The sequence below is a fragment of the Oncorhynchus tshawytscha genome, linkage group LG01 (genome assembly GCF_018296145.1).
Source record: "Oncorhynchus tshawytscha isolate Ot180627B linkage group LG01, Otsh_v2.0, whole genome shotgun sequence".
Taxonomy (NCBI): domain Eukaryota; kingdom Metazoa; phylum Chordata; class Actinopteri; order Salmoniformes; family Salmonidae; genus Oncorhynchus; species Oncorhynchus tshawytscha.
The window spans coordinates 47,906,306-47,933,541 of NC_056429.1; the positions used below are offsets into that span (position 1 = coordinate 47,906,306).

At 41.9% G+C, this 27,236-nt stretch overlaps 1 protein-coding gene and 1 pseudogene across 3 annotated transcripts; both read right to left on the reverse strand.

The window, feature by feature from the left end:
- Nucleotides 1–1,711: 1,711 nt before the first annotated feature.
- LOC112260638 (synaptotagmin-2-like) lies at nt 1,712–20,067 on the reverse strand. 3 transcript variants are annotated; one of them, XM_042328668.1, is made up of 10 exons: nt 19,946–20,067; nt 9,053–9,216; nt 7,306–7,320; nt 4,722–4,900; nt 4,428–4,517; nt 3,637–3,804; nt 3,307–3,474; nt 3,028–3,145; nt 2,568–2,701; nt 1,712–2,337 (listed from the first exon to the last, which is right to left on the reverse strand). In XM_042328668.1, exons 2-10 carry the CDS (start codon nt 9,204–9,206, stop codon nt 2,128–2,130), a joined length of 1,236 nt encoding a protein of 411 aa, XP_042184602.1. In that variant the 5' UTR covers nt 9,207–9,216; nt 19,946–20,067; the 3' UTR covers nt 1,712–2,127. The 3 variants fall into 3 exon arrangements, with proteins under 3 accessions (XP_042184602.1, XP_042184606.1, XP_042184616.1); XM_042328672.1 differs by lacking the exon at nt 19,946–20,067 and adding an exon at nt 13,071–13,161; XM_042328682.1 differs by lacking the exon at nt 7,306–7,320.
- Nucleotides 20,068–21,915: 1,848 nt separating this feature from the next.
- Nucleotides 21,916–26,753, reverse strand: LOC112249278 (annotated as a pseudogene).
- Between the last annotated feature and the right edge of the window lie 483 nt (nt 26,754–27,236).

The window sequence follows — 27,236 nt, forward strand, 5'->3', positions numbered from 1 at the left end:
AAGGAGTTCCCACATATGCTGAGCACTTGTTGGTTGCTTTTCCTTCACTCTGCAGTCCAACTCATCCCAAACCATCTCAATTGGGTTGAGGTTGGGTGATTGTGGAGGCCAGTTCTTCTGATGCAGCACTCCATCACTCTCCTTCTTGGTCAAATATCCCTTACACAGCCTGGAGGTGTATTTTTGGGTCATTGAAAAACAAATGATAGTCCTACTAAGCAAAAACCAGATGGGATGGCATATCGCTGCAGAATGCTGTGGTAAGCATTGGTAAGTGTGCCTTGAATTCTAAATAAATCATTGACATTTTCACCACCACAGCTCCTCCTCCATGCTTCACAGTGGGAACCACACATGCGGAGATCATCCGTTCACCTACTCTGCGTATCACAAAGACATGGTGGTTGGAACCAAAAATCGCAAATTTGGACTCCTCAGACCAAAAGACAGATTTCCACCGTTCTAATGTCTATTGCTCATGTTTCTTGGCCCAAGCAAGTGTCTTCTTCTTATTGGTGTCCTTTAGTAGTGGTTTCTTTGCAGAAATTCGACCATGAAAGCCTGATTCACACAGTCTCCTCAGAACAGTTGATGTTGAGATGTGTCTGTTACTTGAACTATGTGAAGCATTTATTTGGGTTGCAAATCTGAGGTGCAATTAATTGATGATTTCTGAGGCTGGTAACTCTAATGAACTTATCCTCTGCAGCAGAGGTAACTCTGGGTCTTCCTTTCCTGTGGAAGGTCCTCATGAGAGCCAGTTTCATCATAGCACTTGATGGTTTTTGCGACTGCAAATTTTCTTGATTGACTGACCTTCATGTCTTAAAGTAATGATGGATTGTCATTTCTCTTTGCTTATTTGAGCTCTGCTTGCCATAATATGGACTTGGTCCTTTACCAAATAGGGCTATCTTCTGTATACCACCCATACCTTGTCATAACACAACTGATTGGCTCAAACGCATTAAGAAGGAAATACATTCCACAAATTAACTTTTAACAAGGCACACCTGTTAATTGAAGTACATTCCAGGTCATGAAGCTGGTTGAGAGAATGCCAAGAATGTGCAAAGCTGTCATCATGGCAAAGGGTGGCTACTTTGAAGAATCTCAAATATGAAATATATTTTGATTTGTTTCACACTTTTTTGTAACTACTATGTGTTATTTCATAGTTTTGATGTCTTCACTATAATTCTACAATGTAGAAATTAAAATTAAAAAATTAAGAAAAACCCTTCAATGAGTAGGTATGCCCAAACTTTTGACTGGCACTGTATATCTTCCCCAGCTCCTCCTCCCCCCTCCTCTCTCTCTAAATCCCTGCTCACATGTTTGGCTGAGGCCAGTCCAGTGCGTCCATCCGACAGACAGACAGGGAGGGAGGGTGTGGGTGTGGGGAGGGAAGAGGACGTAGAAATTATCCAGCCATCCCACAGATTTTGCTCAGCTGCTCAAGTTGTAAATACAACTTGTTAAGCTGTCTACATATACAGTTTGACGCATATGTTTGATAAATCCAAATTGTGCACCACACCGACACTGCAACTGCCTCTGCAAAGCAATACTGCAAGGCAAACGCAGTGTTTCATTGGAAAATAATATAATTCTGGTGTACCAAAATGCAATGACGCTGTCGGTGTGATCGAATGTAATTCAGGGCTCATCTGTAATAAGGGTTAAATAAATAAATACTTAAGGTTGCAAATCTATCTGACCATCCATCTGGTAATTTGGGGAATTATTTATTTAGTCATTTGCAACCGCTCACATTACATTCAGGAGATAAATAAGAGAAAGCTTTCATGAACTATGGTTTAATACGAACACACGTGCACAGACACACGTGCACACAAAAGCACAAATACACAAATACACAAAAGCACAAAACAGTCAGCCATACTCATAACTTAACATCAAAATGGTCAAAAGGGACACAAAAGTAAAAACAAACAGTACAATTAGTTCATATGCAAAATAAGTATTCTTTTAATGTTCTATGGAGAATAATAAGGAAGAGAGAGAGTACCAGAAAAAAATATCAGAAATGTCAGGTGGGTTGTTGTGTCTTATGTTGTTTGTTTTAACATGTACAAGAATGATCAGTGACGTGTCAGTGTACGTTTAGCGGATGGGTTTCTTCAGGGCCTCGTCCACCTCCTCCTCAGGACACAAGGCGTGCCACTGGGCTACGGGACGTCTTGGATTGGCCAGCATGTCTGACCAATGGCGAAGGCCCACCCCTGAGGCACCGAAGCCGATCCAAACCTTCCCAATGGCGTCGTTGCTGCCCAGCTTGTCGTAATCGTACACCGTGATCAACACTTGGACTTTCTGCAAGAGGAAAGGGAAGAGCGGAAAAAGCGTCAAGTTTAAAAAGTCAGATGAAATCAAAATACCACCACATGTACAGTGTTGTTCAACATACAGCAGGAAATGGCAGGAGAGTGCAATGTTCTAGAGAAACACCGGGAGAGTCCTCAAACACAAGTCGCCCAACCCACAGGAAAACCTGTTATCACAACCCCAAGATGTCTTCCTTATGGGAAGTTTGTTGTACATGCCTGTATTTGGCCAAATGGAATCTCGAAGCTGAAGCTTTCGTTGAAGTAGGGGTTCAGAGTGTTCTGTTTGACTGTTGTCTTCTTCTTCTTCAGCCGCTTGCCTTGGTGCTGCAGCACCACTTTAACGAAGGGATCTGGTAGGAGAAGCCATGGGATAGAGAGGAATGTTATTTGCAGAGGTCAAACAGAGGGTGAGCCACTTGGATGAAAAACTGTCAGAACAAATGATTATGCAGTAAATTCATGTGTAGTGTCTGCAACTCTGTAATGCTGCCCAATGGTTTAAGTTGAATTACTTCAACAAAATGTAGGCAACCAGATGTCATTAATAGGTCACAGCATGGCTACTATTAGCTAGTTGAGTTTACCATCACAGAATGTCTAGTTTTGAAAAAAAGAGTGAAACGTCACAGCATGGCTAGTATTGACTAGGAGAGTGTAAGGACTAATAGAAGGTCACCTGACAAGCCTCCGCAGTCCATCGCCTTCAGGTGCTTGGCCTCCATGATGTTGATGGTCAATTTACCGGCCGTGGGGACGTAGCGCAGAGAGATACAGATGTCCCCTAGCTTCTCTACCTGTGACCAGACAAACACAAACAGGCACGAAGATAGAAAGATGTATTAAAACAGACAGTTCGATATAGTTTGATATGCAGAGACAGACAGACACAGACAGGTAGACGTTAAAAAAAAGCATGCACCCTAAACCCAAACAGACTGTATTTCTCTGTCCTCACCTCCTCTTTCTCTCCTCCAACCAGATCCCTCCATTCATGGAGTGGCTGAGCCAGGTCAACACTGTTCATGGGGATGGAGATCTGTCCAATCACGTCGTGTTTACCAAAGCGATCAAAGTCAAAGACTTGTAGGACCAGAGTCTGACCGCCCAGCTCCTGGTAGGGGATCTGTGGAGGAACACACAGAACAGGAAGGAGACGGTCAGGACAGAGTGTTCTCGACTACATAAACCTCAGTACTGTAAGAGCTTTTCTAAGGATTTTACATATACACATGAATGAATACAACATCTCTATATCACTGTCTGTTCTCCAGCACCCCATACTGACCTTGAAGATGAAGGTTTCATTGAACACTGGGCAGAGATTCTTGCGCTGGACTTTGGTCTCAAACTTCTTCTTCTTGTCTGGCAGCATGTAGACCTTGACATAGGGGTCTGAGGTGCCGCCCATGTCCATGGCTGGCAGGTTTTCCGCCTGCAGGATACCCACAATCAGCTGGAAGAGGGGGCAGAGAGGGGGAAAAGGTTAGAGGTAAGAGGTTAGAGGTAAGATCTGAACACAGTGATAAATTAGGCGGATTTCGGCTGGGATTCAATCCATATGGGGATTGCAATGCAGCTTTTAAAGGGAATGATAAATGCTGCAAATGACTTCTCAATCGGAAACGCAGCAAAATTAAACCTGAGATTTTTCCAAACACAAACGGAACACTTCAAAACAACGGCACAGGACTTCATCCCAAAAATTATTTCATTTGTCACATATATGCAATGTTTTCCGGGATTCAATTGAAGCCGCATAATAGCGCAGTGCACTTAAACTGACTTTTAAATGTAAGAGTGATTTAGCGGATAGAAAATGTCCCCTCTAAAGGTCACAGCTTAATGCTCAGCCGTTAAGAGGAAAAGGTCATAGGTCACTGAGGACACAAATATGAGGTCAGAGGTTAAAGCTGAGAGCTGAGCAGACAAAGAACAGAGGTCAGAGAGCCTTTAGACGTGTTATTAGTCAGACACTTCACAACAAGGAGGTCAAATGTCAAGGAGGACAAGACAGAAATGTACACAAAAGCATGCACACAAATTCACACACACACACACACACAGACACACACACACCTGGTTGTCAGTGAAGTTGTAGTCCAGGGTGAACTCCAGTTTTCCGAAATTCTCTTTTTCCTCCTCCTCTCCTTCCTTACCTTCTCCTTCCTAAATGAGAGAAAACATCAAATCAATTATTTATCACAGGTATCATTACACAGCCACTGCATTAGTCTCTCTCTTCACACAGTTACTGACACTACATCTGGAAATCACTTCAGATAATTTCAAACCCAGTTGCAAATTAGGTACTTGAACCCATTACACCACACACTATATTGCCCTCCCTCCTTCTGTCTCCTCTCCTCTCACCTTGCCCTCCTCTCCTTCTCCGGCTCCCTCCTTCTTTCTTCTGCCTCGGCCTCCTTTCCTCTCGCGTGCTTTCTTGGGCTTCTTGCCCTTGTTGATGCACTTCTTCCAGATACAGAAACCTAGACAGGCGACCAGAGCCAGCACCACCACCACTATCGCTCCTATTGCCCACATGGGCACTGGGGAGAGATAGACATAGGCCTTATATAGCCTTATGATATCTATAATACAACATACATAAACAACATACATATAACATACATACAATACTTATGTAGCCTTATGCTATCTATTATACAACATACTGTACATAGGCCTTATGTAGGGTTATGACATATACACTGAGTGTACAAAACATTAAGGACAACTTCCTAATATTGAGTTTCACCCTCCCCCTTTTGCCCTCAGAACAGCTTCAATACATCGGGGCATGGACTCTACAAGGTGGAGAAAGCATTCCACAGGGATGTTGACTCCAATGCTTCCCAAAAGTTGTGTCAAATTGGCTGGATGTCCTTTGGGTGATGGACCATTGTTGATACACACGGGAAACTGTTAAGCGTGGAAAAATCCAGCGGTGTTACAGTTCTTGACACGAACCGGTGCACCTGGCACCTACTACAATATCCTGTTCAAAGGCACTTAAATATTTTGTCTTGCCCATTCACCCTCTGAATGGCATACATACACAATCCATTTCTCAATTGTCTCAAGGCTTAAAAATCCTTCTTTAACTTCATGAGCTTATGGCTGAATACTGCCCCCTTTGGAGGAAGTGCGTGCCCATAGTAAACTGAAAATATTTTTTTCCAAAATTGCTAATATATGCATATAATAATAATTATTGAATAGAAAACACTCTAAAGTTTCTAAAACCGTTTAAATTATGTCTGTATGTAAAGCAGAACTCTCAGGGCAGCCTTTCTCCCAAACTCTCTCTTGTCAAGAGAAAAGTTGGGTCAACTTTGACGTCATCGCCCCCACCCTTCCCAGGCAGCTACCGATCTGGGAACAGTATGTATTTGTTCAGCGCGATGTCTGCTTTCAATTGGCACGTTCATTGTTTGAATTTCGCGCTCCCTCATCCTTTGGCGGGCGGAAATGCCCGGGTCACTCTCACATACATGCACTCTATTGCGCGCGGCCGATTTGGAGAACGTTCTTTTCCAATAGACACCAGTTGAAGCCGGTTCGTTTGTTTGCGATTATCATTGTTTTACATGATAAAAACATCATTTTGCTCGATTCTGCACTTAGTTTGACCAGTTTAGTCGACATATAATATGTAATTTTGAAGTTTGATGCGCAAGAGTGCGGGACCAGAAGGAGCAGAAGTTATTTTGGGTGCATTTCAGCTGAAGCTGTTAGCATATGCTAATACAAAGACGCACAACTTGAAACCAAACGATGTATTGGGTAAGTATGACTCCTTCTACGTCTTCTGATCGAAGAACATCAAAGGTAAGGGAATATTTATGTGGTTATTTTGGGTTTCTGTGGACTCCAAACGTAGAGGAGACACTGCTAATATCTGAGCGCCGACTCATAGCATAGACTAGTGAACGAATTCTGTAACGTTAAAAATAAATGTAACACAGCGGTTGTATTAAGAAGAAGTGTATCTTTGTAACTATATGTAGAACATGTATATTTAGTCATGTTTATTGCTTGTTATCTGACGTTATCTGTCGGAGCTATCATAATTTCTCCGGACATTTTGAGTAGCATTTTTGAAATGTCGTCATTGTAAACAGAGATTTATGGATATTAATGGCATATTATTGAAAAAAAAAAAATGTACTGTGTAACATGTAATATTACTGTCATCTGATGAAGATTTTCAAAAGGTTAGTGAATTATTTATTTTTTAATCCTACTTTTAAATTTTATATTTTCTGGGACAAAATGGCTTGCCTTTTGTTTCGGTGGTGGTCTAATATAAATGTGTGCTATGTTTTCGCCGTAAAACATTTTAGAAATCTGACTTGCTGGGTAGATGAACAAGGTGTTTATCTTTCATTTGAGCTATTGGACTTGTGTAGGTGTGGAGGTTAAATATGTCTAAGAATATTTTTTCGCATTTTGCGTTATGCTAATGAGCTTGAGCCGTAGTCACGATCCCGGATCCGGGATGGGTAGCATCAAGAGGTTTTAACTTGTCTCCTCCCCTTAATCTACACTGGTTGAAGTGGATTTAAGAAGTGACATCAATAAAGGATCATGTATTTTTTTTTTGCCTTTTTTTTAAGCAACTCAAAATATACAATATAGAAAAACAGAGTATCCAAACATTACAGTCAGGGGAATACAGACTATACATTATATAAAGACTTTGTAAAACAAACATTCAAAGGGATCATAGCTGTCACCTGGATTCACCTGGTCAGTGTATGTCATGGAAAGAGCAGGTGTCCTTAATGTTTTGTACACCTAGTGTATAACACAACATACCTACATAACACATACATAACACAAACATACAGCCTCGTGTAGCCTTATGTTATGGAAAATTGATATCTGACATGTTATTGTGAGGAGTGATTAAAAGGAGAGCACAGGCGATGTGAAAACAATATTAACTTACTTTTGAGTTTATGATCTGTGATAAGTGGAGGAAAAGCAGGGGATGAAATGAAAGAGAAGAAATGATGAGAGGACATTACAGTGGGGCAAAAAAGTATTTAGTCAGCCACTAATTGTGCAAGTTCTCCCACTTAAAAATATGAGAGAGGCCTGTAACTTTCATCATAGGTACACTTCAACTATGACAGACAAAATGAGAAGAAAAAAATCCAGAAAATCACATTGTAGGATTTTTTTATGAATTTATTTGCAAATTATGGTGGAAAATAAGTATTTGGTCAATAACAAAAGTTTATCTCAATACTTTGTTATTTACCCTTTGTTGGCAATGACAGAGGTCAAACGTTTTCTGTAAGTCTTCACAAGGTTTTCACACACTTTTGCGGGTATTTTGGCCCATTCCTCCATGCAGATCTCCTCTAGAGCAGGCTGTTGCTGGGCAACACAGACTTTCAACTCCCTCCAAAGATTTCTTGTGGGGTTCGGATCTGGAGACTGGCTAGGCCACTCCAGGACCTTGAAATGCTTCTTACGAAGCCACTCCTTCGTTGCCCAGGCGGTGTGTTTGGGATCATTGTCATGCTGAAAGACCCAGCCACGTTTCATCTTCAATGCCCTTGCTGATGGAAGGAGGTTTTCACTCAAAATCTCACGATACATGGCCCCATTCATTCTTTCCTTTACACGGATCAGTCTTCCTGGTCCCTTTGCAGAAAATCAGCCCCAAAGCATGATGTTTCCACCCCCATGCTTCACAGTAGGTATGGTGTTCTTTGGATACAACTCAGCATTCTTTGTCCTCCAAACACGACAAGTTGAGTTTTTACCAAAAATATATATTTTGGTTTCATCTGACCATATGACATTCTCCCAATCTTCTTCTGGATCATCCAAATGCTCTCTAGCAAACTTCAGATGGGCCTGGACATGTACTGGCTTAAGCAGGTGGACACGTCTGGCACTGCAGGATTTGAGTCCCTGGCGGCGTAGTGTGTTACTGATGGTATGCTTTGTTACTTTGGTCCCAGCTCTCTGCAGGTCATTTACTAGGTCACCCCCCCATGTGGTTCTGGGATTTTTGCTCACCGTTCTTGTGATCATTTTGACCCCACGGGGTGAGATCTTGTGTGGAGCCCCAGATCGAGGGAGATTATCAGTGGTCTTGTATGTCTTCCATTTCCTAATAATTGCTCCCACAGTTGATTTCTTCAAACCAAGCTGCTTACCTATTGCAGATTCAGTCTTCCCAGCCTGGTGCAGGTCTACAATTTTGTTTCTAGTGTCCTTGACAGCTCTTTGGTCTTGGCCATAGTGGAGTTTGGAGTGTGACTGTTTGAGGTTGTGGACAGGTGTCTTTTATACTGATAACAAGTTCAAACAGGTGACATTAATACAGGTAACGAGTGGAGGACAGAGGAGCCTCTTAAAGAAGTTACAGGTCTGTGAGAGCCAGAAATCTTGCTTGTTTGTAGGTGACCAAATACTTATTTTCCACCATAATTTGCAAATGAATTAATAAAAAATCCTACAATGTGATTTTCTGTGTTTTTTTCTTCTCATTTTGTCTGTCATAGTTGAAGTGTACCTATGATGAAAATTACAGGCCTCTCTCATCTTTTTAAATGGGAGAACTTGCACAATTGGTGACTGACTAAATACTTTTTTGCCCCACTGTATGTGAAACGAAATTACACACACAGAATGAGCGATGGATGTGTGTGTGTGTGTTCATTGTGTTCAGGGCTCACTTGGCATGTGGGTGAGTTCGTTGAAGAACTTGCTCTTCATATTCTTGAACTGGTGGTCAGAGTGATGAGTGGAGGGAGGGGCGGGGCCTGGGGGCGGCTCTTCTCTCTCCTCAGCCGCCCGACGGGGCCGCGCTTGCACACTGGCCAATTGCATCGCAGCTCAGCTAAAAGGCAGAGGAGACAAAAGAGCAATCATTTTCGAGTAGTTTAAGAAATATTTTAACATGCCATACATTCTAAACATCATGTTAATTTAACTTCTTGGATATAGGGGGCGCTCTTTTAATTTATGGATTAAAAAACATGCCCGTTTTAAGCGCAATAATTTGTCACGAAAAGATGCTCGACTATGCATATAATTGGCAGCTTTGGAAAGAAAACAGTCTAACGTTTCCAAAACTGCAAAGATATTATCTGTGAGTGCCACAGAACTCATGCTACAGGCGAAACCAAGATGAAACTTCAACCAGGAAATGGGCAGAATTTTTGAGGCTCTGTTTTCCATTGTCTCCTTATATGGCTGTGAATGCGCCGGGAATGAGCCTGCCCTTTCTATCATTTCTCCAAGGTGTCTGCAGCATTCTGACGTATTTGTAGGCATATCATTGGAAGATTGGCCATAAGAGACTACATTTACCAGGGGTCCGCCCGGTGTCCTTTGTCTAAATTGGTGCGTAATCTACAAGCTGCACGCAGTCATCCAGTGATTGAGAGGAGAGAGGAGGCTTTCAACGAACGATATATCATGAAGAGATATGTGAAAAACACCTTGAGGATTGATTCTAAACAACGTTTACCATGTTTCAGTCGATATTATGGAGTTAATTTGGAAAAAAGTTCTGCGTTTTGATGACTGATTTTTCGTTTTTTTTTTGGTAGCCAAACGCACCAAACGGAGCGATTTCTCCTAAACAAATAATCTTTCAGGAAAAACTGAGCATTTGCTATCTAACTGAGTCTCCTCATTGAAAACATCTGAAGGTCTTCAAAGGTAAATGATTTTATTTGAATGATTTTCTGGTTTTTGTGAAAATGTTGCCTGCTGATGCTAACGCTAAATGCTACGCTAGCTGCGCTAGCTGTTACACAAATGCTTCTTTTGCTATGGTTGAGAAACATATTTTGAAAATCTAAGATGACAGTGTTGTTAACAAAAGGCTAAGCTTGAGAGCTAGCATATTAATTTCATTTCATTTGCGATTTTCATGAATAGTTAACGTTGCGTTATGGTAATGAGCTTGAGGCTGTATTCACGATCCCGGATCCGGGATGGCTAGAATCAAGAGGTTATTAAGTAAGTAAACTAGATAGGGTTAGGGTTGCTGCTAACCAACACAGTGGCCTTGTGTGTTTCGAGTGTCTGCCCTGAGACTGGAAGGTTTGGAGTTCGTAACACTGAAAAAAATGAAAGGTTCTTAAATGGTTCTTCCTCAGCTCTTAAGGTTCCTTGGAGAACTTTCCTCCATTTAAGAACCTTTGAGTTAAGTGTGGGGTCCTTGACCTGGCCTCTACGTTTCTTCAGAATTCTAAAAGGTTCTAGAAATGTGTGGAAGCCTGCAGATGTGTTCGATTCACAACAAAGTGGCTAGTGTTAACTAACTGTTTATTTTCCAGTGTAACATTTCTAGTGTTGATTCAATAGTTAAATTAACACCCATTGGTGTAACGGAACCCCAGTGTTGATATTATTATCATATTCCCCAGCATTCTCTATTGCTGGTGAATTTTTTCATATTCACTTAGGTCTCACTTGTTGAAGGTCTCAGGATTGAAAGCATCAACCATATCTCTATCACCAGCAAACACAGTCATAGGTGGTACATGTAACTAAAATTCACTGGAAAGGCGCCCTGGGAAATATGCACATAAGGCTTAAACCCTACAGCAGGGCTATTAAATTGCAGTCCTTTCGGGCAGAAACATTTCTGGTTTGGGATTTTTGTATGATTATTCAAACAACCATCCTATTCCAGGTTCTCTAGAGACCATAGAATGGTTACCATATGGAATTGCTCTCAATAACCTTATTTTGTTCCAAATTGCACCTTTATTTTAAAGTGTACCCTGCTGAGTCATACCATTTTTCCCAAAATATGGTAAGTAAGTAAACTGAGTCAATGCACCTTTGCTTGGTTGGCACTCAGCTTTAAATAGACAGATTGGTAGTTAAGGGCCACCATAATAGCGTCCGGTCCAGGGGTTGTACTGTAAAAAAGCCAACTTAACCAACTGCTTAATCAAATCAAATGTATTTAAATAGCCCTTCTTACTATGCTTAATCAGCATTAATCTGTGAGTTTGGTGAACATAAGAAAGACAATAAATTGAGCCAATGAGTGAACGTTTGTTCACTCAACAAACTTTGCTCACAGTAAACTGAATGTATTAAAACTTGTTGAGTCAAAATACAAAATCATGTTTGTCTTCACTGTAAAAAAGCCAATTTAACTTAATCAGCATTATTCTGTGAGTAGGGTGGACTTCAGAAGTACAAGAAATGTAGCTTATGGGTGAGAGTTTGTTCACTTGACAAACTTCTCGAAGTTAGCTGAATTTGAAAAAGCTTGTTGTGTAAAATTACAAATCCATGTTTGCCTTTGGTAGGCAACACTGTATGTTGGGTCAGCTATATGCCCAAAGTTTGTGCACTCACAATCCTATTGCAGCTGGTTACAATTACAATTCTACGTTGAATTTTTTATTTATTTTTATTTCACCTTTATTTAACCAGGTAGGCAAGTTGAGAACAAGTTCTCATTTACAAATGCGACCTGGACAATATAAAGCAAAGCAGTGTGACACAGACAACAACACAAAGTTACACATGGAATAAACAATAAACAAGCCAATAACACAATTAACAAGTCAATGACACAGTATATAAAAAAAGCAAGTCTATATACAGTGTGTGCAAAAGGCACGAGGAGGTAGGCAATAAATAGACCATAGGAGCAAATAATTACAATTGATAAATTGTAGTGACAAATAAATGAGCAGATGATGATGTGCAAGTAGAGATTCTGGTGTGCAAAAGAGCAGAAAAGTTAATAAAAACAGTGTGTTTTTAAGGAGCCGGGTAGACGGTCACTAGATACAGTTCCAGCTGCAGCAGGAACCCCTGGCAGCGTGCCGCTGTCCCATCAAACTCCCCGGGAAGGGCGAGACGAATCCCACTGGGACCAGGTGCAGGAGAGGTGAGTAGTGGAGACCACTGTTGTGCTGGGGAGGGCGCTGGAGGGACTCCCTGTCTCTCCTAGCGATCCATTGTCTGGACTACGCGATCCATGACAGCGCCGAGATGGTAGAGCATTGCCGTGTGCTCCCGGACGCGCTCCTCGACCCCTACAACAGGGGTACATGCTCCTGCTGACTCCATAGATGGTGTGGAATTCTGTCACGATGTGTGCAACTGGTTGAAGGAAAGTCAGGTGCAGGAGAGCAGAGTTGGGTGATAACAGGAGCACTTTATTCATGCCCAAGGAAAACAGCGATTACGCCCAAAGTACAAAAACAGTACAATAAACAAAACACACGGGTCAAACACATACCCTGCGCAATTCCACACACAGACATGGGGAGAACAGAGGGATATATACATTTAGTCAGATGAGGGAATGTGAACCAGGTGTATCCATTGGCTTCAGCTAATGGGGATCCTAAATTTAAAAAATAAATCTACCTCCATGCCTCCCTCCTCGCCCCCTGACTCCGTCTCACCAACCCTTTCCCTTATCAGTTACTCTATCTCTCTCCTCCCTTCCGTGTCCCCCTATCTTGTTCTCCCTCCCTCCCTCCCTCCTTTCTCTCTTGGTTCATAACGTGTGTTGAGGTACAGTGAAACTCTCATTCTTATGCCCACTGTGTCCATCACTAATCCCTCTGACTCCATCAAAGGCTGGCTGTTGGCACACACACATGCATGCACACACACACACACTTACACACACACACACACACACACACACACACATACTAATATGCACACAAGACCCGCTCTGTTAAATATGCATATCCATACCTCCATGCAAGGCTGCATTATGCCACACACACTCCAACCTTCCTACATCTGCTGTCCTCCTCTCACTGTGCACAGACATGTAACAAGATTCACTGCCAAAGGTAATCCCCAAATCCCAGAGCTTAACTAAATTAGGGACAGTTCAGTTCGCTCTCTGCTTCCGTCCCTCTCCTATCCCCTACTATCCCTTATCCAACCTAAACCACTCCCATTAACCCCCACAACATCACCTGCTGTCACACAGACAGATCCCACCTAGTTATCCAACCAACAATCACATTTCCATAACAATATCTGATTTGTGACTTATCAAATTAACCTGTTAAATCCAAGCAGATAGAATGCATAAGCGCAGGATTAGTAAGCACAGCTATGTGATGGTGAGTGAGGGGAGGCAAAACATAAGACTGCTGGCTAATAGGCTTGTGACTTCATCAGTCAAGATCACACACACACGCACACACGCTAACACACCCATACAAGCACATACACACGTGGACAATGCGGTGAGAGGGGGGCTAGCTTGGTTGAGTAGCATAGGGTTGGCCACCACTTCTCACTCACAGTGGTATACTCCCTTAAACGGATCATGCTGGCAGAATGCAGGGAGTCAGGGCCGGACCTTACTGATTAGATACTGGTTAAATGCTAGATCACCGTGTCAGTGATTAGGGCTTACATGCCTGACTGACCACTCTGTTGGAAGGTTATTTTTTCACTTCCGGTCTTGGCGAAAGTCACTGTTATTCCAATGGTTTTATGGTCACATACTAGCATAAGCCTTTGGAGTGGTTTGTGCTGGACACGGTCAATGGAATAGGCCTAGCTAAACAAGCTACTGGTTGATTTTATTGGGCCATAGGCAGATAAAGTTATTCTGGAATGAAGTATAGCCAAAATAATCTCCTTAAGAATTTGGATTGATGAACTCATGTTGGAAAGTGCCTGTCTAGATTCAGTAATACATTCGTTTTTTGCAAAGGTTAAGGTTAGGATTGGGAATGTGAGGACTGATAATTGTGACCAATACTTCACATGACAGACAATACAACCATATGATCAAACGGTGGGTGTAGCTGGTGCATGGAAGTCAGGCGCAGGAGAGCAGAGATGAGTGGACAAAGCACTTTTACTGAGGCAATTATTACAACCTGACACAACCGCGTCACAAAACAAATGCCCAAAGAACAAGTGAGGCAGCACAAAGTACAACAACAAAGTACAAAGTACCGGCTGCCACAAAGCATGGCTTCAAAACAGATCCTGGCGCAAACCAGCCGGAAGCATGCCAACCTTGACAATAAACAATACCCCACACAGACATGGAGGGAACAGAGGGCTAAATACACATAGTAATTATGAAGAGATGTAAACCAGGTGTGCAGGAAAACAAGACAAAACAAATGGAAAATGAAAGGTGGAGTGGCGATGGCTAGAAGACCGGAGACGTCGACCGCAGAACACCACCCGAACAAGGAGCGGGACCGACTTCGGCGGAAGTCGTGACACATATATACACTAGCGGTAAAAAGTTTTAAAACACCTACTATTCAAGGGTTTTTCTTTATTTTTTAAACTATTTTCTACATTGTAGAATAATAGTGAAGACATCAAACTAATGACATAACACATGGAATCATATAGTAAAGAATAAAGTGTTAAACAAATCAAAATATATTTTATATTTGAGATTCTTCAAATATCTTTTGAGCAAAATAGTTTTTTTTTTACATAACTGCAAACTTCAAGGAGTAGGGCATTCAAGGATTTGGTTTGATAAGGAACAATACAGGAGCCACAAAGAACAAAAGAGGAAAGGCCCACCACCCCACTTGTGTAACGGTCGTCGGTGGAAGAAGGTGAGGACCAATGCGTAGCGTGGTAAGTGTCCATATTTTTAACAAAGAAATTGAACACTGAACAAAAACAACAAAGTGAACGAACGAAACAGAAACAGTTCTGTCTGGTGCAGAATACAAACACTCAACAGAAAATAATCACCCACACCACACAGGTGGGAAAAGGCTACCTAAGTATGATTCTCAATCAGAGACAACTAACGACACCTGCCTCTGATTGAGAACCATACCAGGCCAAACACAAAAACACCACATAGAAAAAGGAACATAGACAACCAACCCAACTCACGCCCTGACCATACTAAAACAAAGACATAACAAAAGAACTAAGGTCAGAACATGACAACTTCTGCCATGTCATGACTTACCTGAACCACCCACTGAAATGTTCATCCAGAAGTGGCGTTCCTGGTGACCAGGGACTTTAATGCAGGCAAACTTAAATCCGTTTTACCTAATTTCTACCAGCATGTCACATGTGCAACAAGAGGGGAAAAAGTCTAGACCACCTTTACTCCACAAACAGAGATGAATACAAAGCCTGCCTTCCATTTGCCAAATCTGACCAGAATTATATCCTCCTGATTCCTAAAAAGCTAAAACTGAAGCAGGAAGTACCAGTGACTAGCTCAATAGTGCCCAGATGACACAGATGCTACGTTACAGGACTGTTTTGCAGACTGGAATATGTTCCGGGATTAATCCAATGGCATTGAGGAGTATACCACCTCAGTCATCGGCTTCATCAGTAAGTGCATCGATGACGTCCCCACAGTGATCGTATGCACATATCCGAACCAGAAGCCATGGATTACAGGCAACATCCGCATCGAGCTAAAGGCTAGAGCTGCCACTTTCAAGGAGTGGGACACTAATCCGGACGCTTAAAAGAAATCCTGCTATGCCCTCAGAAAAACCATCAAACAAGCAAAGCGTCAATACAGGATTAAGACTGAATCCTAATACATCGGCTCTGACACTCGTCGGATGTCGCAGGACTTGAAAACTTTTAAGGACTACAAAGGGAAACCCAGACATGAGCTGCCCAGTTACGAGCTAAATGACTTTTATGCTTGCTTTGAGACAAGCAACACTGAAACATGAATGAGAGCACCAGCTGTACTGGACGACTGTGAGATAATGCTCTCGGGAAAGCGATGTGAGCAAGACCTTTAAACAGGTCAACATTCACAAAGACGCGGGGCCAGACGGATTTTCAAGAAGTGTACTCAAACTCTTCACTGACATTTTCAACCTCTCCCTGACCGAGTCTGTAATACCTACATGTTTCAAGCAGACCACCATAGTCCCTGTGCCCAAGGAAGAGAAGGTAACCTGCCTAAAGGCCCCCATTAACATCGACGGGGCTGTAGTGGAGCGGGTTGAGAGTTTCAAGTTCCTTGGTGTCCACATCACCAACAAACTATCATGGTCCAAACACACAAAGACAGTCGTTAAGAGGGCACAACAACACATTTTCCCCCACAGTAGACTGAAAAGATTTGGCATGTGTCCCCAGATCCTCAAAGAATTCTACAGCTGCACCATTGAGAGCATCCTGACCGGTTGCATAACCGCCTAATATGGCAACTGCTCGGCATCTGATCGTAAGGCGCGACAGTACGTACGGCCCAGTACATCACTGGGGCCAAGCTTCCTGCCATCCAGGACCTACAGCTGCAAGAAAAAGTATGTGAACCCTTTGGAATTACCTGAATTTCTGCATAAATTAGTCATGTCAGTGGCCGTACAGCAAAGATGACCGCAAGAGCACAGCGCAGAATGCTCCATGAGGTTAAAAAGAATCCTAGAGTGTCAGCTAAAGACTTTACAGAAATCTCTGGAACATGGTAACATCTCTGTTGACGAGTCTATGATATGTAAAACACTACACAAGAATGGTGTTCATGGAAAAGTTCATGGAAAAGGACACCACAGAAGAAGCCACTGCTGTCCAAAACTTTTTTTGCTGCATGTATGAAGTTTGCAAGAGAGCACCTGGATGTTCTACAGCGCTTCTGGCAAAATATTCTGTGGCCAGATTAAACTAAAGTTGAGTTGTTTGGGAGGAACACATCATCCCAACTGTAAAGTATGCCGGAGGTAGCATCATGGTTTGGGGCAGCCATGCTGCCTCAATGGCCTGGACAGCTTGCTATCATCGATGGAAAAATGAATTCCCAAGTTCATCAAGACATTTTGCAGGAGGCTATCTGTAAGGCTATCTGTCTGACAATTGAAGCTCAACAGAAGTTGGGTGATGCAACAGGACAACAACCCAAAACACAGAAGTAAATCAACAACAGAATGGCAACAAGAAAATACTCCTTCTGGAGAGTGGCCCAGTCAGAGTACTAACCTCAACCCGATTTAAAATGCTATGGCATGACCTCGAGAGCAGTTCACACCAGACATCCTAAGAATATTGCTGAACTGAAACAGTTTTGTCAAGATGAATGGTCCAAATTCCTCCTGACTGTTGTGCAGGTCTGATCCGCAACTAAAGAAAACATTTGGTTGAGGTTATTGCTGCCAAAGGAGGGTCAACCAGTTATTAAATCCAAGGGCTCACAAACTTCTCCCACCCTACACTGTGAATGTTTACACAGTGTGTTCAATAAAGACATGAAAACGTATACTTGTTTGTGTGTAATTAGCTTAAGCAGACTGTGTTTGCCTATTGTTGTGACTTAGATGAAGATCAGATCAAATTGTATGACCAATTCATGCAGAAATCCAGGTAATTCCAAAGGGTTTAACATACTTTTTCTTGCCACTGTATATACTAGGCAGTGTCAGTGGAAAGACCAAAAATGGTCAGAGGCTCCAGTCGCCCATGTCATAGACTGTTTTTTCTGCTACCGCACAGCAAGCGGTATCGAAGCACCAAGTCTAGGACCAAAAGGCTCCTTAATAGCTTAATACCCCCAAACCATAAGACTGCTGAACAATTAGTCAAATGGCCACCGGACTATTTACATTGAACCCCCCCATTTGTTTTGTACACTGCTGCTACTCACTATTTATTATCTATGCATAGTCACTTCACCCCTACCTCTAAGTACAAATTACCTCGACTATCCTGTACCCCCACACGTTGACCCTGTACCGGTACCCCTGTATATAGCCTCGTTGTTGTTATTTTATTGTGTTAGTTTTTATTAGTTTTTACTAGTTTATTTGGTAAATATTTTCTTAACTCTTCTTGAACTGCACTGTTGGGCTTGTAAGTAAACATGTCACGGTAAGGTCTACACTTGTTGTATTCGGCGCATGAGACAAATAAAGTTTTGTTTTATTTTATTGAGATTTGAGTTCATCAACCCAAATTCTTGAGGTGCCATCACAAAATGAGACCTTAACAAACTAAAATGTTTCTGACTTTCTCTGGAAAAAATGTTGGGTAACCAGATTGCAAAGAACTATCATCTGCCTTCTATGTTTAGATTCTGAACAACAAGAGTGTGTAGCAAACAATCATGGCACACATCTTCAAACCTGTCTGTTTTGTGGGTTAGATACCAAGAAGACCAACCATGTGTTTCCCAATCTTGGTCCTGGGGACCCCAGGCAGTGCACATTTTCCCCTAGCACTACACAGTGACCTGATTCAAATAATCAAAGCTTGATTATGAGTTGATTATTTGAATCAGTGTAGTGTTAGGGCAAAAACTAAAATGTGTACCCCATGGACAAGGACTGGGAAACACTGGAGTAGGCCTATACTGGGCCATCTGTAACAGGTGGTCATATCCTAAACCCAATCCCAAACTGATTCCTCACCCCTAATAATAGGCACTTATTGACAACTTTCTGCAGACCTGAAAGAATTGGATGGCTATCAGGGATATAGTTCTCAGGCTACTGCCAGCTGGTATAGGGGACGCTGCTATTGTTTACACCCATCCAGCTGTCTTTTAACTGCATGGGGAGGGACTTGTTTTGGGACTGGTGATGTGGGTCATATCTCAATGGGGGACACAGACCAGACACAATGCAAAACAAGTAGGTACAAACAAGGACAGAGTAGCGTACTAGCTGTGGTAAAGAGATGACAGGAGAGGTGAACAGCTGGCAGCGGGACTGAGAGGATTCAAGGCTTAGTAGCTATGTGGTGAACTAAAGACAGTTCCATTATGGTCAGGATGTTGATGGCTGACTGTATGGCCCTCTCTATTGTGCGAGTTAGTTAAATAAAATAGAAGTTGACCATCTGAGACTAGAATGCACTGTCTCATATTCACCATCACCATTGTCATCATCAACAAGCCTGCCTCGTGCAAACTGCATCCAACATGCAAACTGTATCCAACATCATAGCAGTACATCTCCTCTAATTTGATACTTTTGGCACCACTAACAGATACAACAGGATTTAACCCCTTACCAAGCAAACACGGTACAAGACACAAATGTACCCGTCCAAAATTATTAAAACCCCAAATAAAAACCCCAAATAAGCGGAAACTTTCATATAATAAGCGGAACATTTCATATTAGCTGGTTGTCACGCACGCAGGGAGCTTTGGAGGGGGGAGGGGTGGTCATTAGACATATGCACAGACAGAAAGTCCGAGGTGAGGTAGATATAGTATAATAATTGGTCAGAGTTATTTTTCACCTAGTTAAAGTAAACTGGAATAAAAATACATTATCGATCCAATTAAAGTGTCGCCAACTTTGGACCAGTGGAAACGGCTAAGCACCTTATACGTAAAAGCATGGATAGGCCTATGGCTCACAATAAGGAATAGAATGCGAATGGTAGGCTACTCTCAAATATTACTTCAAATAAGCAGTAGAGCATGTCAGTTTTAAGATATATATTAATCAGATATGGCAAATATTATGCCCATCAACCCTGGACGTCCCATGCGCCATAAGCGCTCGCTAGCGGATTTACCAAGCATAATAGCACAAGGGTTTGAATGACTTCTAGGCCATCTAATTATACACTTTTAAAATGCACCGTGTAAAGTAAAGGCTACCTCGTGAACATACGCCAACTGAACTCACCCGATTGAAATCCCCGATTTAAACCCAAACGTCTTCCTTTTGTTAAAAATTATGAATTCTGGCCTCGGTGTTGCGAGAACTGTTATGCTGGTCACCACCTCCTCTCCCCGTCACGCTCTCTCTCTCCCCCTGTCCGTTAATCTCCCTTAATATTGTGGCGCCAACTACTTATCCACTTTAAGCCATTTGTCACCATTGATCTCACTCGAAATGCATGTGAAACACCAAAACACGAAATAACTCAAATTAATCTTTCCAACTTTCCCCATCGGTCTGGCTATTATCTCGTGCAATGCCTGGAAACTGTCCATTGCTGTGAGTGAACAAAATTACTTTACAGGCCATTTGTCAGTCTGGGATCCCCCCCATCTTACTATGTCATGGTTCACCTTCATAGTGGGAGCGGAGCTAGTGAATGCGGTAAAGAGACCAATTTAGATTCACAATTTCAATGGATGTCTGGTATCCTGTACATGTAGTTAAATTGTATTATGCATGTAACATACGTTTCCACAGACCACTATGTGAACTAGTAAATGTTGTTCCCATTGCACTCCGTTATGGCCCTAGAGTTGGAGGTTGTTTTATGGGCCCTTAAGGCACTATGACAAGCTATGTAATTGCTCCCCTCTGTGGTCAGAGGTAGTGTCCCTTAAACCTCATGTCAACCTTTCCCCATTATTAAGGCCCATGAAGTCACTGTAGTAGGCCTACAATTATCTATTTTAATTTCTATGAAGACAAAAGCACACGGATGTCGGCACTCACAAACTTCTACAGATGCACAATCGAGAGCATCCTGGCGGGCTGTATCACCGCCTGGTATGGCAACTGCACCGCCCTCAACCGTAAGGCTCTCCAGAGGGTAGTGAGGTCTGCACAACGCATCACCGGGGGCAAACTACCTGCCCTCCAGGACACCTACACCACCCGATGCTACAGGAAGGCCATAAAGATCATCAAGGACATCAACCACCCGAGCCACTGCCTGTTCACCCCGCTGCCATCCAGAAGGCGAGGTCAGTACAGGTGCATCAAAGCTGGGACCGAGAGACTGAAAAACAGCTTCTATCTCAAGGCCATCAGACTGTTAAACAGCCACCACTAACATTGAGTGGCTACTGCCAACACACTGTCAATGACACTGACTCTACTCCAGCCACTTTAATCATGGGAATTGATGGAAATGATGTAAATATATCACTAGCCACTTTAAACAATGCTACCTTATATAATGTTACTTACCCTACATTGTTCATCTCATATGCATACGTTGATACTGTACTCTATATCATCGACTGCATCCTTATGTAATACATGTATCACTAGCCACTTTAACTATGCCACTTGGTTTACATACTTATCTCATATGTATATACTGTACTCAATATCATCTACTGTATCTTGCCTATGCTGCTCTGTACCATCACTCATTCATATATCCTTATGTACATATTCTTTATCCCCTTACACTGTGTATGACAGTAGTTTTTTTTGGAATTGTTAGTTAGATTACTTGCTCGTTATTACTGCATTGTCGGAACTAGAAGCACAAGCATTTCGCTACACTCGCATTAACATCTGCTAACCATGTGTATGTGACAAATAAAATTTGATTTGATTTGATTTGGGCAAGCAGCATTTGTATTAAACAGTCAAACATGTTTTATTCTTAGTGAAAAGGACCCTTGTGTTGGTTTTGAGCTGCTCAGTAAGTGCAAAGCACCAGAATAAACTGATAAGACACCCATTACTCAAAAGCAACAACTTCTGTGATCTTTCTACTAAATCATTTCACAAGATACCTTCCCTCACAAATCTAATACAGTGTTGTACAGAGCAATACAGCTGTTATGTTTGACAAGCTCAACACTCTCCACTCCTTATAGATGCAACGGCAGCAGGATAGAGCAGAAAAGCCAGGAGTCCTGGTCTGAGGCTGGAGGCCGTAGCCTGGGGGTGGACGTGGTTTAGCTCTGGCCTCCTGAGTACCTGTCAAACAGGTTGTTGTTGACAGCATCCATCTTGGTGAGGTTGGTGATGTGGTCGCCCAGCTTCTTAATGGCCTCCACCTGCTCATTCAGGTAATGGGACTCCAGGAAGTAACACAGCTTAAGTGGGTTAACACAGGTGAGACGAGTGACTACAGACACTATTGTAAATGCATCAACACACCAGAGCCTGGTGGTAATGGCATAAAGGCAGATAACTCAATGAACTGTTTGCAGCTGTCCAACATGGGCATTAGCTGCATTTTTTTGTATATGTAACCAGTGTGAGATAGCTAGCTAGTTTGCAGGGTGCGCACTAATGGCGTTTCAATTGGTGACGTCACTCCATCAGACCTTGAAATGGTTGTTTCATTTGCGCTGCAAGGGCTGTGGCTTTTGTGAAGTGATAGGTAACAATGCTTCGAGGGTGTCAGTTGTTGTGTGCAGAGGGTTCCTGGTTTGAGCCCAGGTTGGTGTGAGGAGAGGGACAGAAGCAATACTTACATATAGTGTATATTCGTGTTTGCATACATTGTGGACTTGTGTATTTGTGTGAGAGGCAGGTCACTGTCATTAGTTAGCAGAGCTGCAACCTGATCAGATCCTGGGACAATACAGTAGCTGTATTCTATGTGATATACATCTAATGTGTGTGCTTCCACCATAATGTGGGGGAAATTACTTACATGGGGGTCGACCTTGACCAAAGCAATCTTGTGCAGGTCCAGCAGGGCCTGGTTCACATTTTTCTCCAGCTGCAGAGCACACTGCATGGCCTCCAGCCCATTGCCCCACTCATCACGATCTGGCTTCTACTCAGGACAGAGGGAACAGAAGGGTTAAGGACTTCTAGAAGAAATGTCTATGCATACCTACTAACAGTCAACACAGTTAGCCAGTATATCTGGCACATAAGGGGCTAAATCAAACTGGAACCAATGAAGTAAAAAGTGACGATGGGGTAAATTTAACAGTCACTACAAATAAAACACGTTTGTGTTTATAAAGCACAAATCTTGGGCCCGGTGTCACTGTTGGTAGAGCAAGGCACTTGCAACACCAAAGGTCATGGGTTTACTTCCTGCTGAGGCTACCGCTAAGTGATTTTGGGAAAAGAGCACCTACCAAATGCAGTAGGTAGGCCTATATATTAACATTGGCAGAGTCTGGATAAAGTTGTAACTCTTTTAAGTCAGCGTTATGGAGGCAGTGCGTTTAGGCATACGCAGTCGTCAGGCCATAACCCCTCTGGGCACCTTGCTCTAATACCAGGGTAGCTACATTTCTTCTTTTTTTTTTACACACCTTTATTTAACTAGGCAAGTTGAGTGTAGGGGGCAGTATTTTGATGTTTGGATGAAAAACGTACCCAAGTGAAACTGCCTATTTCTCAGGCTCAGAAACTTGAATATGCAAATAATTGTCAGATTAGGATAGAAAACTCAAAAGTTTCCAAAACTGTCAAAATATTGTCTGTGAGTATAACAGAACTGATATTGCAGGCAAAAACCTGAGGAAAATCCAAAGAGGAAGTGCCTTCTATTTTGAATGCTCCCTGTTCCATTGCATGCCTTCCCTTCTTTTCCTATGGCTTCCACATGGTGTGAACAGTCTTTAGACATAGTTTCAGCCTTTTATTCTGAGAAATTAGCGAGAACGATCACATTGCGTCAGTGGATGGCTGGGTGACAGCAGAGTTTTGCATGCACAACAGCTTGGAACAGACATATTCTCTCTCTCTCCTATTGAAAAAGCTACGGTCCGGTTGAAATATTATCGATTATTTATTGTAAAAACAACCTGAGGATTGATCATAAAAAAACGTTTGACATGTTTCTACAAACTTTACGGATACTATTTGGAATTTTCGTCTGCCCCGTTGTGATCGCTCGAGCCTGTGGGTTACGGAAAATAACGCGCCAACTAAATGGAGGTATTTGGGATATAAAAATTATCTTTATCCTCTTGGTGCTAGGGGGCAGTATTTTCATTTTTGGAAAAAAATGGGGATATTATTTTGTCAGGAAAACATGCTAGAATATGCATATAATTGACAGCTTTCGATACGAAACACTCTAACGTTTCCAAAACTGTAAAGATATTGTCTGTGAGTACAACAGAACTGATGTTGCAGGCTAAAGCCTGAGAAAAATCCAATCCGGAAGTGCCCCAGGTTTTGAAAGCACCGCGTTCCAATGACTCCCAATTTGGCTGTGAATGTACCATCAACGAGCTTCCGCTTTTGGGAATTTTTACCTATAATGACTAATTATGTATACATTTCAATCAGGACTGACTAATCAGAATACTAGTGTGTTACTGTATATGTACTAATCAGAATACTATATATGTATGTTCTTTCTTGATTCCAGTAATGAAGATAATGTGTGTGTGAATGTGGTCAAGAGTTTAGAACAATGACGGTCTGTTCCTTGGTACAAATGAATGAACTATATCTCCAGACTGACTAGAATGCTTATCTACACTGGCTGACCTTGGCTCTGGGCGAGGAGGGAAGGCTTGAGAGCTATAGAGCCTTTCTACCAGTGTCAAGAAGAGACGGAACATTTAGAAAACGCTGACGTCATTTTCAGTTTATAACCTGTGGTAAAATGTGTGTGTACTCAGTACTTTCTTGAATAAAGGCTGTTACTTGACTTTAAGACCAGGGCTCTGTCCATTCCTATAAAATAAGAGTCTTACAAATTCTTATGAATTGACAGTGTTTAATTTTAATTGGGAATTAAAACAGAGGAATTAAATTCCTTCAACAGCTTTCTACGTATTCCCCAAGGTGTCTACAGCATTGTGACGTAGTTTTACGCATTTCTGTTGAAGAATAGCCGTAGGCGGCCACATTGCGTGAGTGGTCACATGGTGGCTCCGAGAGAGATTCTTGCGTAAAATACAGAGGTAGCCATTACTCCAATCGGTCCTAGAGAAAAACAAATTGTCCCGACGGATATATTATCGAATAGCTTTTAGAAAAACACCTTGAGGATGGATTCTAAACAACGTCTGCCACGTTTCTGTCGATATTATGGAGCTAATTTGGAATATTTTTCGACGTTGTGGTGACCGCAATTTACGGGCGATTTCTCAGCCAAACGCAAAGAACAAACGGAGCTGTTTCGCCTACAAAAATAATATTTGGGGAAAATGAACTTTGGCTATCTACCTGGGAGTCTCGTGAGTGAAAACATCCGAAGTTCATCAAAGGTAAACGATTTAATTTGATTGCTTTTCTGATTTCCGTGACAAGGTTGCCTGCAAGTAGCAAGGCATAATGCTATGCTAGGCTATCGATAAACTTACACAAATGCTTGTCTAGCGTTGGCTGTAAAGCATATTTTGAAAATCTGAGATGACAGGGTGATTAACAAAAGGCTAAGCTGTGTCTCAATATATTTAATTTGTGATTTTCATGAATAGGAATATTTTCTAGGGATATTTATGTCCGTTGGGTTATGCTAATTAGTTTCAGGCGATGATTACGCTCCCGCCTGCGGGTTTGGGAGTCACTAGAGGTTAAGGAACAAAAGGAACATTTATTGTGTAACTGGGAGTCTCGTGAGTGCAAACATCCGAAGATCATCAAAGGTAAGCAATTAATTTTATTTATTTTCTGACTTTCATGACCAATCTACTTTGCTGCTAGCTCTTTGTAAATGTTTTGTCTGCTGAGAGAGATGTCCTTACATAAATGCTTGGTTTGCTTTTGCCGAAAAGCTTTTTTGAAATCTAACACACCAGGTGGATTAACAACCAGCTAAGCTGTGTTTTGCTATATTGCACTTGTGATTTCATGAAAATTAAATATTTTTAGTAATTTTATTTGAATTTGGCACTCTGCAATTCAGCGAGTGTTGACGAAAATGATCCCGCTAAAGGGATGGGTGCGCCAAGAAGTTAAGAACAAATTTGGTTACAAATCCATTGCTCTAACTACTAGGCTACCTGCCGCCCTTACAATGAACACTCATTACAAACAAAGAATCCAATAGTTCAAGTCTAGAGTTTTAGAAAAAAAGTTATATCTAGAGCCATATTGTGTTAGTCAGCTTGTCCTTACAGATTCTAGATTAACCATTTGGTTCCAGGTAAAACCTTTTCAACTGAGATCATATTCTAAAAGGATTCTTTCTACCACAGAGAAGATTCCAGACAACCCTCGTCTATGTGGAAGAAGTTGAAGAACCCCCTCTTCTAACAGTCTACAATGAAAATGTGTGTTTCGATGCTCACCTTGATGTCCTCAAGGACAGTGTGTCCACCTCTCTTGTTCTGGAAGGAGAGTAGCTTGTCAGCAAGCTTGCGCTTCTCCTCACTGTTCTCCTTGAAGAAATGAGCAAAGTCAGGCAGAGCCACGTCGTCCTGGGAGAAATAGAAAGCCTAGGTGGATAAACATAAAAACAGTGTTTAGAAAGATATGCTGAGTTAGGTGTGGCATTCCGTTGTTGAGGCAACTAAACATTACTGACACAGCAGTACGATCTGGAAAGTCATTAGCCTAATAGGTAACCTGCCAAGGAGATGTTACTCTGTCCTAGGATATATCTGGTTCACTCACGGAGTTGAGTTTTACTTGGCTATTTCCTAGGCCTGCAGAAACTATAAGAAGAAAATAATGACATTTAGACCCAGGCATAATACACAACATTACGTAGAGCAAGACAATTGTCCACTTGCTAGCCAATTGCCATCTCCTTGCCATTGAAGTGTAGGTGTATGAGGCAAACATCTCCATGTTGATCATCAAGGTGATTGGCATCTTGACAGTCGCTGTGGTAGTTCTGGCAGACTTGAGACTCCATTTTGGCAGATTTTCTTTTATATCAAACTGAACAGTACAAAAATAAAGTTTCTTAATTAAACTATTTTTAAAACTATGTTTCTATTACAGTTCAAATAGTTCTTAAATTATAAATCCGGAATGTTATATAGTGCGGGATGAAGGCAGAGGAGTTCTGTTCAATCACTATTGAAGCAAGAACTTCTAAATGCATCTACCCACATTAGGGAAATAGAAGGAACCTTGTTCACTGTATTTATAGTTCCAAACGGAATGGGTCAGTGAAATCCAGCCAATCACGTTTGGAATTTCAACAGAAAATAGGCGTCGCATTTGATGATGATCTCACTACTCATACACATGACCTGAATAAATCAATGTTTGTTACAAAGTAACACTTTAATGGTAACATCTACAACAGTATCAACCAAAAGCATAGCTTCAATGCTAGCTGTTATTATAGCAAAATGTGTTTGTATTATTAGAAAAACGTTTTTCCCATAAACAA

Coding starts and splice junctions, on each gene's coding strand:
- LOC112260638 (XM_042328668.1), bottom strand. CDS start 9,206: ATGCAATTGGCCAGTGTGCAAGCGCGGCCCCGTCGGGCGGCTGAGGAG. Junction 3,475..3,636: donor ATGAAACCTTCATCTTCAAG/GTCAGTATGGGG, acceptor GTTCCTCCACAG/ATCCCCTACCAGGAGCTGGG. Junction 3,146..3,306: donor TTGGAGGAGAGAAAGAGGAG/GTGAGGACAGAG, acceptor GTCTGGTCACAG/GTAGAGAAGCTAGGGGACAT.